Raw genomic sequence first — 17068 nt, 5'->3', positions numbered from 1 at the left:
GGCTTCCCACTGCCCTTGCCTTCAACCCCTTCACATGGCCCCCAGAGCCCCCTCTGCAGCTCAGGCCCCACCAATCACATGCCCACACACACTACTCTCCTTGCAGGGACTCCACACACAGTGCTCCTCGCCTCGCCAGCTTAAGGCCTTCATACATGCTGTTCCCTCTTCTTCTTCTTCTTCTTTTTTTTTTTTTTTTTTTGGTTGTTGTCTTTTTGCCATTTCTTGGGCCGCTCCCTTGGCATATGGAGGTTCCCAAGCTAGGGGTCGAATTGGAGCTGTAGCCACCAGCCTACGCCAGAGCCACAGCAATGCGGGATCCGAGCCACATCTGCGACCTACACCACAGCTCACGGCAACACCGGGTCCCTAACCCACTGAGCAAGGCCAGGGACTGAAGCCACAACCTCATGGTTCCCATTCGGATTCGTCAACCACTGCGCCACAACGGGAACTCCTGTTCCCTCTTCTTGGAAAGTCCACCCCCTTAGTCTGTAAATGATTCATTCCTTCCTATCTTTCAGGTCTCCATTGAAACAACCTCTCTAGAGAGAAACCTTCCAAGCAGGTCCCAGCTGTAGGATTCCCTCCAACCCCATTACTTTTTAGTGTCTGTTCATTGGCCATACTCATGGCATGTGGAAGTTCCCTGGCCATGGAGCTAACCTACCCCCGAGACACCTGTCAGATGCTTAACTCCGAGCCACAAAGGAACTGCCCCCCCCCCCTGTTGTTGTTGTTGTTTTTAAATCATTGCGACCTTACTGGTCTACCGCCCTCCCAGGAGACGCTAAACCCCACGAGGGAAAAAATCACCTGCGTTTTACTCTCTGAGATATATTTAATTGCTAATACAGTGCCTGGTGCAGAGTCGAGCTCAGTAACTATTAGCATAAATCTTACTTAGCGAGCCACTTGTAATGGAGCCTTACAGCTCAGGGGAAAGGCTTGGCTCAACACTGGGACTTAGGAGGTGAGGATGCTTTCTCGTGAGTGTGGATGCCTTCTCTAGGGGCAAGCTTGATACAGAAAGATGCCAGAGGATGGAGAATGTCCAGCTAAAGGAAGCGGATCTGATGGAGGAAAAGGAGGGCGTGGAGAAGACCCGCGTGGAATGGGTCCAGAGAGCGGGGGCGTGGGTGCGACACCTAAGCAACCCTTATTGAAACATCTGCCTGGGCAGGAGAAACCACTGCTTTTATCAGCGGAAAATGAAGGCACAGAAATGGGCCCTCCGGCCAGACCCCCCAGCCTCTTGCTAAAGCTGGAAGCAGGACCTGAGCCTCTTGACACTGAGAGAGCTACCTAGTCCCCCACGTGGCCTAACACCCTCTGGCCTTAACTCAGCTATGGCTGTCTCAGGGAGTGGGCTGCAGGTGCGGGGGTTCTGGTCCCAGGGCCCAGGCTAAGCAAGGCCTGTTCGGTTGGGGTGAGGGAACATTAACAACAGAGTAAGCGGCTGTAGTGCCAAACCTAAAGAGAGGTGTGCCCTATGTCTCCCTCCCTCATTCCTAGGTCATTATAAGCTGTTCTGGGAGATGCCTGCCCTACCCAGGGGCCCCTCTCCAAGCTGTGTTAAAAGGAGAAAGAATAATGCCAAGAAAATGGGAGGTTGCCTAATACGTGGGGCATTATGTTCAGCCTGGGGCCTCCACTTTGCGGGGATGCAGATGACTAAGGAGAAGAGTGAGCAAGAAACTGGTGTCTGATCAGGACCAAGTCCTCAGATGTCTTGCTGAAGGATCAGGGACCACTGGAGAGAAGATGATGAAATCTGTTCTCAACATTTAAGGGGTCTTCAGTGGAGGAAGGAAGACCAGGCTGCTTCACTGGCTTTGCTCCGCGGGTACTTGACGCTTTGTCCCCCATGCAGGGCTTTTGTGAATTACCTCATTTTTCGGATGTCCTAAGGCTAACGTGCCAGAGGTCAAGGGCTCTAAGCTCGAGCAAGAATCTAAGCCCAGATCAGCCTAGATGGCAATAGTTTAACCACCCGTTTACATGGCTAGAATTTTAATGCAGATACAGGAAACAGAGTGAGGACCCAAGTCAGATACCACTGAGGAGTTTAACTTTAAGAAGATATGATCCTAAGGTCCAGAGGAGCTGGCGCCTGGCCAGGCAATGGATGGAACATGGCCGTCTCTTTTAAAGTGATGAGCTCCCTGTCCCAGAGCGTGTTCCGTAGAGGCTGTATGACTGGCAAGATTAAGTGCATGTACAAAGTACAAAGTAAACAGTGGAACCAGGAGCCAAACGGTCTTTTTGGGCTGTCCCATGACATATGGAGTTCCCGGGCCAGGGAACAGATCCCAGCCACGGTTGTGACCTAAGCTGCAGCCGCAGCAACGCCAGATCCTTAATCCACGGTGCCGGGTCAGGGATCAAACCTGTGTCCCAGCGCACTCTCAAGATGCTACAAATCCTGTTGTACCACAGCAGGAACTTCGAGACAAACTGTCTTTTAACCCCGAGTTTGGGCTGTATCCAGCCTCTGGACTCTGTCGCCACTGTGTCACTGGATGTGTTGGTTTCAGCTGAAACGTGTTTCAAATTTCCAAAAGGAGTTTTACTCACGAGGCTCTGTGCCCCCTCTATTGTGGGGGTGTTGAGCCCATCTGGCCCTTCTCAGCATGGCTGGGCCTGTCTGGGCCAGCCTGCAGGGTCTTTGTTGGCAGGCAGCTCCCATAAGCTTCTTGGGAAAACAAAATGACCAGGTGTGTTAGGGTTGGTGGGTTCCCTAGGTCACTACTCCCAAGGGGACCTGGTTGCCCCAAAACTCTTGGGCAGAGCACAGAGGAGGGAAGCAGGCATTTAGGCAGGGTGGGGGTGGGGCTCAGGATGCTCAGTGAGGTGCCATTTGCAGTATAGCGTGTCTCACTCGTATTTCCTCCCAGCTCTGCCTCTGGGGGATACATGGCAAGGTTCATGGGTTGGAGGAGCCTGTATTAAAGGTAAGGAGAAAATCTCATGAAAAAATCCTCCAGTGTCTATACCATGAGAATGGGAATGCAGGGTCCCACATCAGCCTGGGTCGCTGCAGCCATGCCCGCAGTGAAGTGGGGCAGCAAGCACAGGATGGCAAGGAGCACACACAGGATGTCTCGTAGGTCACGGAACACATGGAGAAGGCCTGGGGGGAGAGGGTCCAGTCTCTTACTGGTGGGTACCTGCACTGGAGGTCACCAGGGGCAAACAAAACCGCCCCAGAGTTGAAAAATGGAAAAGTTGACAGAATGTGGATTTCCTGTCTTGACTAATGTCAGCCCACAAATAGATGTGGCTGACGTGGCTGACAGGAACCCCCTCCCTTTTCCTCACCTTGGTTCCCTCCAAGGATTCCCACCCTTGTAAGATTTTTGGCATTGTCTCCTCCCAGTCCTGCAGTCTTTTTCAGCAGATCTCAGGGAGTGTGAATTAAGCCTGGAGGCCCTCAGGCATCGATGATAAGAAACAAGCAACTTCCAGGATTTCCCGTAACAGGCCCAACAAGTATCCACAAGGAGGTGGGTTCGATCCCTGGCCTCGCTCAGTGGGTTAAGGATCCGGTGTTGCTGTGAGCTGTGGTGTAGGTTGCAGATGTGGCTCGGATCCTGCACTGCTGTGGCTGTGGCATAGGCCGGCAGCTGCAGCTCTGATTCAACCCCTTGCTTGGGAACTTCCATATGCTGCAGGTGCAGCCCCCGAAAAAAGAAAACAAAAACAAAAACAAAAACAAAAAACAAGCAACTTCCCTCCTACACTGCGAACATGGTACTAGCCATGCACCATCCTTGATGGACTCATGAAGATGGTCATTCTGGCCCCTTTCCATATTGCTTCAGTCTCACTCAGATCCCATTGAGAAAGTTGGGATGATCCTTCCCAGCTGGAGAAAGAGCCCTGTTCTTTGCTGGGTCTACCTTAGGCAAAATTCCTGGAGGCAAAAAGGCCACCTCCAGCAGAGAATTCAGGAAAACCTAGTGCTTGATGTAATACAGGCTGGAGTAATGCGGGGGTTAACTCAGAAAAATGGAATGGTTTTGTTTCTCAGGGCAGTACGGAGTTTACTTTGTACCCTCACCGTCCCTAACTTAGTGTTTCGGATTGCTAATTTTATGGGCATTTTTCTAATTTTTTGATTCTCCTAAGAGGTGTTATTCGTTTTTTATCATTTCTGAAGAATATTTTAATATAAACAAAAGCATGAAAAGAACCAGTCCCAATTTAACCATTTCCATGTTTCGTTGTCAAAGGGCACAAAACACTGCCCATAAGAAAGAGAAAAGAATTGTTGGATGGGAAAGCGCAGCGGGCTGTGAGGGAGTGACGATGGGGGAAAAGTAAAACACGCGCATGCGCATGAAATAAGACTGGGACGCTCGGAGAGGCAACCCTGGGGCAGAGGACCCTGTCCCGCTGAAGTTTATTCTAGGCAACCAGGCACCAACAGCAGGGTTCACCCTAAACTCTGGCAGAGCCTGGAGCGGTCGACTGGCTCCTCCCCCGTGGCCCGCCCCTCTCCATGAGACCCCGCCCCCCGCCGGTTCCCACTCCCCCGCCGGCCCGCGCTCCCTGGGGGAGCGAGCCCCGCCCCCGCCCGTTCTGGCGCCAATCTCCTCGCAAAGGCCTTGGCCTTGCGGGAACCACCTGCTGAATGGAGGTTCTTCCCGCCCAGAGCCCAGAGGAGTCATTGCTGGGTCCCCAGAGCCTGGCACGAGCCTGGCCCGCCCAGAATGAGTGCTAAAGCGCTAATGCAGCCGTGCCTCAGATCACACCTCACCTGCGGAAGTCCACCTTCCTGGACACTGGTTCTAGGTCCTCCCATAGTCACCCTGCGGCCACAGAGGGGCCCCTCACCCTCACCGCCATCTCCCAGAGGTAGGACCCCAGCCTAGGCGCCTGTCGTCCAGCTGCCTTGTCCACTAAGGCCACTGGCTGCTAGGTCTGAAGGGGAACCCTTTAGGAAGGGGCTTTTACTGTGCTTTTCTGAGAAAATTATATGTAAAACCTGATGAGCCATTCAACTTCACTTTCCAAACCCTGTAGATATAACATACGAGTTCCTGTGGAAGATAAGAGGGGTTTTGTGGAAGGAGAAAATACAAAATGCTCCCTCTTTACATTAAAAATAATAATAATAATACATATATATGAAGTCATGCGTTCTCATCGAAAATACTTTTGTGTACCTTTTAAAAAAATTGCATCATAACTATTTTCCTACCCTATTATAGTCTTCGAGAGATGATTTTTAAAAAATTGTTGCCTAACTACCCATCATATGGGTGGGATATGATTTATTTAACTGTTGAAAATGCTGGACACCTACTTGCTTTCTGATTCTCCACTACTGCAGAACACATCATGCTGAAGAATCTTGACATAAATTGATTATTCCATTAGAATAGCTTCCTAGAAGGCGAATTCCTGGCTAAAGTTATGATCTTGTAAAAGCTCCCCTGACATACTGTTAAATTGTTTTCCAGAAAGGTGGTACAAATTTTCCCTCTTGCCATCAGGATGAGAGAAAACTACCCAACCACTCCACCGCCACCAATAACAACTTTCTCTGGCCTTGAATTACATTTATTTAATTTTTTGTCAATTCCATAGGAGAAAAAGCAATTCTTGTAGTTTTAATTTGTAGTTGTTGGATTCGAAAGGCTGTTTTTCATTTTATTGGCTATTTGTATTTCTTCCTTTGTGGTTGTCTGTTTTTATTTTTAGCCTATTTCTAACCGAGGAGATGCGTTTTTGGGGGGTTTTTTGGTAACTAAGACTGCTTCGAACAATAGGGATATTTGCCACTTGTCATGTTTGCTGCAAATATTTTTCCCAGTGTAATAGGTGCTTTTTAAATAAATTCATATTTTTGAAGGATAGAAAATCTAAAACTGCGGCGTAATCAGATACACCAGTCTTTTCCTTCACATTTCTTCTCTTCTGAAATTTTATGCCTAAATATTCACTTGTTTTCTGGAGCTGACTAAATATTCACTTTGTTTTCTGGAGCTTCTTCATGGTTTCTTCTTTTCTATCTGACTCTTTAATCCACCTGGAATTTGTTTTGGTGGCTGGTAAGAGGTGGATTCTAATTTGATTTTTCACCCAAGTATCCAATCTCCCCATTAACATTTATTGAATAATCAATCACTTCCTCATTGGTTTCTTTCTCAAATATTGGGTTCTCACATACTAGGATTTATTTCAGAGATTTCCATAGGTTTCACTGATCTGTTATTACTGATTTTTCAGTAATGACACAGGGATTTAATTGCCTTAGTTTTATAAAACATTTTAATATGTGCTGAAGAAGGTTCTCCAATGATCTTCCAAAAAAAAGTTAAGCTTCTCTTTTATTTATTAAAACATCCTCAGAATCAGTAGGTATATCCCCTTAAAATTTCTAATTTCGTGTTTTCTTGGGTTTTTTTTTCTTCTCTCAATTAGATTTATTAGAAGTTGGTATCTTTGGGATTTACAAATTCTCTTTTTTTCTGTTTTGAAATTCATCAATTCCTGTCTTTATTATAAAACTAATTTGTTCTCCTTAAGCTTGTTTTGGTCTAATGAAATCAATTTATTTTCATGCTTCATTTTTTTAATGAAAAACTAAGGATTTTTTAAAAGTTTCTACCCTCATTTACTTCTTTCTTAAATGCTAAAGATATTAACCAGAGCAAACCAAGAGCAAAATATTCATCTCCTGAATTTGCACACCTTTCTGCCTCTTTGTCCTCTGTGCGATCTTTAAGGATTTTTTTTTTTTTTATCTGAGAACAACTTGTTCACATCCTGAGTTTTGATAATATAGAGTCGTTGTAATTTTTAAAATATTCTTCAGTGGTAGTTTTAAATAATTCTCTTCTGACCAAATTGTAATTGAGGAGATTGCTTTAAAAGTCCCCTCCCCCCCAAAAAAAGGTTCCTTTCTAATTCCTTGTAATTAGAGAATATGCCTAAATATTTTTCTGACACTTTGAAACACGTGGCCAAGAAGCTGATCAATTTTTGTAAATGTTCAATGGATGCTTAAAACAAAAATGTGTTATTTGTTCATAGGCTATGAAGTTCAAAATTTATCAATTAAAACATTAAAAACTCAGATCATCCACCTCCTTATTTATTTTTGCATAAAAGTTCCCAGTATTACTATGTATAATATTTTTATCCATATTAAATGGTTCCTTTGGGCCATTTAATGATTTTTGCTTTGAGTTCACCTTGGTTTAAAATGAGGATTTCTACTCAATTGCTCTTTAGTTTGCACTTACCTAATAAATCTTTGCTATTCATTTATTTTTCTGGGTCCTTCCGTTTCAGGTACCTCCTTCGTAAATAGCATAAAATTAAATTTTGCTTTTAAATCCTATCTAAGTTAGGGACGTTTTCTTCCAATTTGGGAGGTAAAGTTCAATTACGTTGATTGTTATAAATTTTAAGTTTGGTTTCCTCTCATCTTGTTTCATGTTTTCTGTTTTTAAATTCTTCCTTCCTGCTTCCTTTATTTTTCTGTCTCTGTGTTTGTCTCATCCAGGGATGTGGAAAATGCACATTGTCAGGGAAGGGAAAAGCGACATTCTCAGGCAGGGGGCTGGGATCTCAGGTCTGCCGCTCCCTGGCTCTGTGACCCAAAGCACATGATTAACCTCTCTGTGCCTCAATTTCCTCACATAGGATGGAGATAATAACAGCCCCATAACTCACAGAGCTATGGTATGGATTAGGCAAGATAACACTTGCCTGATGCTACTGTCATCATTATTATACTTTTAAAATTCTACCTGTAGTTATCTTCAAGTTTAAAAAAATGATTTAAATTATATTTCTCTACTACAACTGAGTGATAAGGCTTTTTAAATTCTCCTCTACTTAAGATGATGAATCTTGCATGCTTTTACTAATCCTCTCTAGACTTCTCCTCAACTTTGTAATCTGAGGGTTTGCAACCCTCTCATTATTGTGGAATTATTATTTTTATTGAATACATATACTTTTTCCAGAATCTACTTTTTCCAGAATTTGGTTTTGCAGCCATGCTTAAACGCAGTCTGGATTTCATATTTACCTGTTTTCAGTGTTGTCCATTTTTCTGTTATATTGTGCTATTATTAAGATCTTAATTGTAATTCAACCCTTAGTCAACTGATATACAAACTCCTCCAAAAGTGTAGGTTGTAATCTTCTGAGCCCACAAAACTCTGAGAATGACTTTTGTTCTTCTTGTTTCCTCATGTGAATGACACTAATGCCTGAATGTCTACTAGAACTTAGGGTTCCTGAGGAAAAGTCAGCTCCATGTTGCCTATGTGCCTTGAGGATTGTTTAACCTCATGATTCAATAAATTTTCCAGAAAAAAAATTTTTTTTAATTTCTATTTATTCTATGGAAAACAGGAAACCTTTTGATCTGACTAATCTTAGCCTCTCCATCACCCCTCCAGCCAGCTTTTTTTTTTTTTTTTTTTTTTTTTTAGGGCTGCACCCACGGCATATGGAAGTTCCCAGGCTAGGGGTCGAACTGGAGCTACAGCTGCCAACCACAGCCACAGCAACACTGGATCCTTAACCTACTAAGCGAGGCCGGGGATCGAACCTGTATCCTGATGGATACTAGTCATATTCTTTCCACTGTGCCACAATGGGAACTCATAACCAGCCAATTCTGGAAAAGTTTTCTTCACGTATGTCTTTGATTATGCTTTTTTATCCAAATCATTCCAGTTTCTTCCTCTAAAATAATTCCAGTGCTAGGATGTAGCCTGGCTTCCACAGCTTCCAATTCTATCCTATTCACCCTTTTCTCTCATCTCTGTTTTTGTCTTCTTCATTCAGACAGAACCTTTAAGTTTGTCCTTCACATTCTGTGTTTTAAAAACTTTGGTGTCACAATGTGGATTCTCTTTGTGCCAAAACAATTTCCATTTTCTGTGAACTCTAGGCTTATATGAACCAGATACATTTTCCTTTCATATCCGCCTACTCTCTCTACCATAGAGATCACATCTTCTTGCACCTTGTTAGGGATGCCCAAGAATCCTCAAATGTTGCTTTTTTGTTCCTCAGAAGTAAGCATTCTTCTGTATCTTCAGAATTATGTTCCTCTTTCTTAATGCTGCAGATTTGTTTCAAAGGCCTCCTGTAGGATTCCCCTTTCCTTCTCCTCACCTTCCTTCCCTTCCTTATCCCTGTCCCACCAACCACCTGAAATTCATCTTTGAATTAAGAGTGATCTATCCAGACCTGGCACCAGGCAGGAGGATTGCCCTAGGCAGCTCCTTTGCCCTATAGAGTGCTGAGATCCCCTTTTTCCAGCTAGAGGGCAGGGTTCCTGGTCTAGCAGGCTTCATCCAATATGACAGGATACTTTACTAACGAGTCCTCTCCTACCCCAAACCTGCGGTTTGCCAACCTTTAAAATCATGGACTCCTGCTAGTAAAAAGTTTTTGTGCACACATCCTCCCTCTGCTATATGTATTTATTCTAAATTGTCCACATGCATATCAAAATTAGCAAAGTTTAACCTTTTCAGAGAAAAATAATCATGAAATAGAAGTTCTGATCATTTTCTTCCCAGCATCCCAGTGGGTCACTGCCCATGTGTCACACATTGGAGGTTGTGCCTCAAATCAGAAGGCATGTGATAACCCACAGACCCGGGCCCATTGTTCTCAGGGCTCTTTGCAGCTCAGCACAGCACACAAGGGCTCTACTTGGGTGCTCATGTCAACCCCATGCAGCGTGCTTCCTTCTCTCTGCTCCTTTCTTGGAGTTGAAGCCCCTACCAGAGGTGGCGGGAGGCTGTGGGTGGGAGACAGGGAGGAGAAGGGAACTGCTCTTGCTCCCAGTTCCCAATGCGTGTAGACCCGGCTGTCTGGGACAGAGGCAGAAGAGGCTGGAAAAAGGAAGCCACTTTTCTCTTCCTTACAATGAGAGGGATACCTCTGTTTTAATGAGAGAAAGAATGGCCACTAATTATTTTTCTCCAGTTCCAGCAGTCAGGTCTCCAGGATCAAATTCTTCATGAAAAGGCCAATAGGCAGACATGGATGAAAAGGCACACCATCCTGGTTGATAGGCTGGAAGGCCTGAGATACGGACCCAGCCTGTGTGCAGAACTTGGAGCCTCAGGAGGAAAGAGGCCAAAGGGATTCCATTGGAGAGGTTAGGAGGTCATTTACAAAGCTTGGCTGGGGATGGCAAGATTCAGCCCCCTTGGTCAGCGTAATGGGAGGCCCTGTTGCTTCTCCCAGGGAGAACAACAGCCACTATGAGCTGGCAGCCTTCTGTTCAGGGTGTGCCAGGAAAGCCCCCTTCCCCAGCCTGCTGCTTTTAGGCCTGGGGCCTCAGAGGGTCTCCCCGCCAGCTAGGCTGCTTGGGATGTGACAGTGGTTAATGAGGAGTTTCCTCAAATGGGCTCTGGAAGGCCTGGGGGAGGCAGGCACGCGGCCGGGAGAATCCCAGAGAATGCCGAGTGCCACAACTGTCAGGCCTTGGAACCCATGATGTAATGCCTCACTGGGGTCCAAGGAAAACAAGCCGGCTGTTGACGCTGCCCTCCCGGCAACCAGGAGCTGCCTCCCCATAGCAGGCTGTTCTGGATAATTACGAATTCCCTCTCCCTCCTTGGAAGGAGGAAATGTGAAAAACCTTTATTGTCACATAAAAGCCAACCCCAGATATGAGAAATGTCTTTGTAAAGGAGTCTCGCTGAAGAAGGATTTCCATAGCAACTTCAGAAGTGTGTGTATACAGCTCGAGACGCATCTAAGGCTGATGAAACCCACCTGGAATGTGAACAAGCCCCGCTCTGGCCCTCAGCAGAGGGGAGTTTTGCTGGAACCTGTCACGCTGCTCTGGGACCTTGGGCACGTTCTTTACCTTCTCTGCTGTCGTCTCAGGTGGCAGACTCGTCACCCGATCAGGCTGAACGAGATCAAGGTCATCTTGGCCACACTGTCCTGCCACCCTGGGTGGGGGCTTCATTCCTCCAAATCAGCCCCTGCCTCTAGTCTCTGTCCAGTCTCTGGTTGAATAATCGTGGTCTCTGCCAATCTTACATATTATTTGACATTGGGGAAGGACAATGGTCGCTTAAGCTTGCTTCTGAAAGAAATGGCTCCGTCTTTTTAAAAGAAGTGCTTTGCCTGATGAGGAAAAAAATGTACTTATTCACGCATGCTTTTCACACTTCCATAGGGCAGATTCCTGGGCGGAGTCTCTGAGATTTGAATGCAGGAGGTTTACTGGAGCTGTTCTTAGAATGTCCCCCTGCAGCACGAGGGAAGCCGGGCTGGGAAGAGGGAGGGGTGGAAGTGCCCTGCCATCGACTGGCCCCTCGGGAGCCCTGGAGCCCAAGAGGCCCTGCAGAGCTGTCCTGCAGGAGATACAGGGGCTTGGCCTTTCAACTCCTACACTGACCAGACACTGGATGCTTGCTGCTCTAGGCAGGAAGCTTGACCTTGGCTGAGGCAGCTCCCCTTCATCCAGGGCAATTCTTCCACGGCTGGTAACCCCAGCTGCGGGAATGAGAGCCTGAGCTGAGCAGGGGCCCCTGGGTGGCACACCACAGCGCCCGTGACACTGATGTAGACGGGCTTGAATTTAACATGAAAGACAAGGTGACCAAATGGTTAAGAGCACAGACGTCGGGGGCAGGTAAAAGAGCAGGACTGGGATTTAAGCATCAGTCTCAGTGGCTTTGAGATGCTCAAATGGGGAAAGTGGCCAGGAGGGTCTCGGCCACAGTTTCCTTGTAGGCCCAGCATTCAGCCTGGGCTGGGGAGACAAACATGACGTTTCAGAATCAGAAGCAAGTTCAAATGCTGGCTTCATATTTACTGGCTATGGTGACCTTGGGCCCATTACTTTATAGCAGTTTCCTCCACTCTAAAAGGAGGACAGGAGTTCCCATCGTGGCACAGTGGTTAACGAATCCAACTAGGAACCACGAGGATGCGGGTTCAATCCCTGGCCTTGCTCAGTGGGTTAAGGACCCGGCGTTGCCGTGAGCTGTGGTGTAGGCTGCAGATGTGGCTCGGATCCCACGTTGCTGTGGCTGTGGCGCAGGCTGGTAGCTACAGCTCTGATTAGACCACTAGCCTGGGAACCTCCATATGCCTCGGGAGCGGCCCTAGAAAAGGCAAAAAGACAAAATAAGTAAATAAATAAATAAAAATAAAAAAATAAAAGGAAGACAGTCACAGCACCTCGATCATAAAGCTCTTGTGTGGGTGAATGGAGATAAGAAGTTAGAAAAGTACTGCATGTTTCTTAACTTCTTAAGTTAAGAAAGCAAAGTATTTCACATGGAACTGGCACAGGGCAAGCTCCAAACGGGCAATGACAACACTTCATGTGCTTTAATAAACCCCCTCATGTGAGAGCCAAGCAGAGGCCTTTTGGTCAAAGCGCCTTTTCACGAGAGAAGGAGAAGCTTTGATTTGCTCATTGCTTCTCTGTGCCTTTGCCTCAGACTTCAGCTGGGGCTTGTCAGTCATCTCTGCAGACAGAAGCGCATGGTCTGATGGTGACCCGGTCAACCCAGCCTCAGTGTGCAGGCCATGGAGGGCCGTTCAGTGCCAACTAACATGCAACAGAGGGCTCTGCAAACCACACACTTTGAAGCACGCTTATCTTCCAATAAAAAATCATCCCCCTGGAGTTCCTGTCATGGCTCAGTGGCTAACGACCCAACTAGTATCTGTGAAGATTCGGTTTGATCTCTGGCCTTGCTCAGTGGGTTAAGGATCCAGCATTGCCATGAGCTGTGGTGTAGGTTGCAGACACAGCTCGGATCTGGCATTGCTGTGACTGTGGCGTAGGCCAGTGGCTACAGCTCCGACTCAGCCCCTAGCCTGGGAACTTCCATATGCCAAGGGTGCGGTCCTCAAAAGACAAACAAGCTAAAAAATAAAAATAAAAATCATCACCCATACTTCTGACAGGTTCGATAAACAATGAAACTCCCCTGCTGGTACTTGGTTCCATGTTCAAGTACTTGGTTCCATGTTCAATCCATTTGCTCATCTGAAAAATGGGGTGACGTGCCAACCAGGATTGATTTGAGGACATGGGGGATTTAACACCCCAGGTCTATGTAAATTCAATTGTTACTGTTGCTAGACGACTCGGCTTCAATCAAATAGAAAGGAAAACAAACAGAGCATAGGTCTAGCTATGGTAGGAATTGGTTTGTTCTAATTATAAGAAGGCAGCCACAAAATTCCCAAGAGTTATCAAGGGATCTCCATTATTATTAGCAATTGTCACTATCATTGTATTACAGGGCACAATTCACTTCTGCTATTTGACTCCAACAACAAATCCTATAAAGTGGGTATAATTATCCCCAGCTGGCAGATGAGAAAACTGAGGCTCAGAGAGGTAAAGCGACTGGTCCACACTGTTCAGCTAAGGGGACTATGAGGAGTTTGGGGCTGGAAGCCAAGCATACGCTTTCTCCTTTGTAGAAAGTGTCTGCTTACCGGAGAAGGTTCGTGAAGCATGGTGAAGTTCAGTCCTACTTAGAGCAGAGGTTATAACGTCAGCTGCTGAGTAATGGCAGGGCTCTGAATTTGTGGGTATCATGTGTCCTTCCGGCTTTGTAGGTGAGAAATATCTCCCAACAAGGCACTGGCTCTCAGAGACTGACCCTGACGTGTATAGGGGCCCTTGTCCAGCAGCAGCAGATGCCCTCTTAGTTTGACTACATATCCACTGGCCAAACATCTGAAAGAATTATCTGTACACATTTCAGAACATTTCAAAATAGGTGGGAAATCTGGTTCAGTGCACCCCTGTGAGATGTTTTTAGACAAACTGTCCTCCAGGTTCTCTTGCTTGTTTCATTGTTACTGGGACACTGGGAGGTGGAAGATTTGACAACACAATTTTAAATGTTGATAAAGGACTGGAGACTACCAGGATGGTGTAAATTACACAGGATGCTTGACCAGGCCTCCTAACATACTAAAAATAATCTTTTTTTTTCTTTTCTTTTTTTATAGCCACACCTACAGCATATGGAAGTTCCCTGGGCTAGGGGTTAAATCAGAGCTGTAGCTGGGGCCTATGTCACAGCCACAGCACTGCATCCAAGTAGCATTTGCAACCTACGCCACAGCTTGCAGCAATGCCAGATCCTTAATCCACTGAGCGAGGCCATGGATCGGACCTGCATCCTCAGAGAAACAACATCAGGTCCCCCTCTGAGCCACAACAGGAACTCTCTGAAAATAATCTCTTTAAGTGAACATATATATCTTCCTTCTATCGCAAGTGATCTTCATTTTAAAATGAGGACACTGGGAGTTCAGGTCATGGTGCAGCTGAAATGAATCCGACTAGGAACCGTGAGGTTGCTGGTTTGATCCTTGGCCTCTCTCAGTGGGTTAAGGATCCAGCGTTGCCGTGAGCTGTGGTGTAAGTCACAGACTTGGCTCAGATCTAGTGTTGCTGTGGCTGTGGTGTTGGCCAGCAGCTGTAGCTCGGATTGGACCGCAAGCCTGGGAACCTCCATGTGCTGTGGATGCGGCCCTAAAAAGCAAAATAAAATAAAATAAAATAAAAATAATAAAATGAGGACACTGAGGCCCAGAGTGGTCAGGGACTTGCTCAAGATCTCACATCTACTTAGGGGCAGAATCCAGGTTTCTAACCTAGGTGTTCAGACTCCACATTATGAAATGAGAGAAAATCAATATCCAAGACCAGCTTGAAAGGGAGAGGAGTGAGCAAGGAAGGGCAGCTTGGGGATGGCAGTGGAAGGAGGTAGCCACAGACCTACCCTTGAGCCTTGATGCTGGCAGTGCTGAAGAGCTGGCATTATGCGCTAGAGCCCCAGTTCTCTATCAGGCCATATCCCCCTTCTCCTCCACCAGCCACCTCTGTGACTCATTGCTCAGCCACCAGCCTCCACCAGCCTCGTAAAACAATGTTTCCCAAAGTATGTTCCACCCAGTACAGTGCTTTTCCGACGTTAAGGTGTCTACAAATTACCGGGGAACTCATGAAAATGCAAATCCTATCCAGTACTTCTGGGGTGAGGCCTGAGCTTCTACATTCTAACAAGCTTCCAGTGATGCTGCTGCTGCTGGTCTGTGGACCAAATTTTGGAGTAGTGAGGCATCAGTAGTGATGCACAATGAAAAGTGTTTGTGGTGCATACTCTTTGGAAAATCCGGACTAAACGAAATTAAATCAGTTTCATTACTGCAGGACTTCTCAGAGCCTTCAAAATGCTAATGAGCATCCTTCATCTCCAAGCGGGAGAGATAATACAGAAAATGCAAAAGTCTTATAGGTGAGAAAAGGGCAACACCGTAACCGGAATGCTTTGAGATATACTTGTTTACAAAGAGGGAACAGGAAATGAAGACGATTCTATGAGCATTTTCCCCAGCTTACCTCAGTTCCAGTGTTTCAAAGCGGCAGCTCATATTCAGCCCTCCCCTTTCCCATTTTCTCCTGACGTGTTTGGGTACACGCTTGCTTCTTCCATTGGACCACATACATCCACATCCTGGCCCCTCCCCGACGGCTTCTCCTCCCTTCCCCCATCCTGGCGCGGGCTGCGTGCTCCGTGGCCCCGGGCGGAGGGGAGAATGGAACCCTCGGAAATACCTTTCGCAGACGCGGACGGTCCAGGCAGCGATGATCCACAGTGAGATGCTGAACACGAGCAGCACGGTGCCGGGGCAAATGGTCATGAGGGTCTTCATGACGAAGCGCGTGTTGAAGTTGATCTTGTTGAGGGCCCCGATGCTGCGGGACGAGGCGTCAGTGAAGAGCTTGCTGTGCAGCAGCATGACGCGGGCGATCAGGTACAGGCGCAGGAACATCGGGATGGACAGGATGATGTCCACGTCGGCCTCGGCCCGCGAGGGTGTGTAGGAGAAGGCCAGGCGCGCCGTCCAGAAGAACTTGTACTCGCCGGGAATGGGGTGGATGGCACACACCAGCATCTCCAGGCTGATGTAGAGGATGCGCTCGTAGGTCATGGCTATCCGCCAGTCGTCCGCACCATTGTCGATCACGAAGAGCTGGTGGGAGCAGAGAGCCTGTTAGCGCAGCCTGGATGGCACTGCACAGCAGGCCGCCGGAGGCCACGGCCGCTGACCCACTGTCAGGGCCCTCTTTGGGGGCCTGGCTTGGTGGAGAGAGCCCTGGATGCGGAGCTGGGAGACCTGGCTAAGACCTGATCACTCTGGGGGCCTCCGTTTCTGTAAATTGCTTCCTGGGGTCCCTTGCAGCCGGAAGGGGCCGCTACACTGGCTATTTCAAGATAAGGAATAAGAACAGCTCACCCTTATGGAACACAGGTCCCTGAGTCCCTGCCAGGCCCTGAGCTGAGCCTTGAGGGGGATGTGGAGATGAAAAAGTTTTGTTTCCTGAGTAAGTGAACTCACAGGGCTGGCACAGATGCCCTTCCCCACTCAGAGGAAAGCGTCTCCTTTGCTCTCAGTGCTGGGGTGTTAGCGGTGTGAGCCCTAGAGCCAGACTGCCTGGGTCTGGATCCTGATCCCAGCACTAACTAGCTCTGTAACCTTGGGCAAGCTGCTGAGCCTCTCTGTGCCTCAGTTTCCTCATCTGGGGACAATGATAATACCCGCTGCGTAGTGGTCGTGGTGAAATTGCAATGGATGAGTATATACAAAGTGCAGAGGCACCCAGCTCTTTAAGTATTAGCTATTGTTATTTTCAGCATGATTAATCCACAGGGTCTCTGTCTGTAAATGGAGGTTAGGGCTCCCTTCCAGCCCTAACCTTCCTTCCAAGAAGCTGAGACTTCTGCTGTCACAGCAGAAGGAGGGGCAAAGCAGCTGAAACGAATGATCGCCGGCACCTGCTGTGTGCCCAGCCTGGGCTCAGGACTGGGTTCCCCTGTGAGGAAGGCCTAGGCTTGTTTGAGAACAAGGAGGTCCCACTGTGGGGTCTCCCCATGCCTGATGACTCTAGAGGGGGCCTCATGTCCTTCCCCTCAGTGGACCCAGCCTAAATATCTGTGGACCCTAAGGTCCAGCTTGGGCAGTCTGAAGGGTCTGAGTCTTAGAGAGTGAGGCCTGAGATAAGGACCCTGGATTG

The 17068-nt window shown here is 47.3% G+C and overlaps 1 protein-coding gene across 6 annotated transcripts in view; it reads right to left on the bottom strand.

Moving 5' to 3' along the window:
• Positions 1-17068, bottom strand: part of KCNN3 (potassium calcium-activated channel subfamily N member 3) — a 199215-nt gene that overhangs the window by 58377 nt on the left and 123770 nt on the right. For all 6 annotated transcript variants that reach the window (XM_021088692.1, XM_021088691.1, XM_021088689.1 and 3 more), the window contains 1 exon segment: positions 15608-16026. In XM_021088692.1, coding sequence (XP_020944351.1) covers positions 15608-16026 — 419 coding nt within the window.

This window comes from Sus scrofa, chromosome 4, assembly GCF_000003025.6.
Source record: "Sus scrofa isolate TJ Tabasco breed Duroc chromosome 4, Sscrofa11.1, whole genome shotgun sequence".
In the NCBI taxonomy this organism is placed as follows: domain Eukaryota; kingdom Metazoa; phylum Chordata; class Mammalia; order Artiodactyla; family Suidae; genus Sus; species Sus scrofa.
The sequence above is the reverse complement of the archived record's forward strand: the minus strand, read 5'-3'. Positions and strand labels throughout refer to the sequence as shown.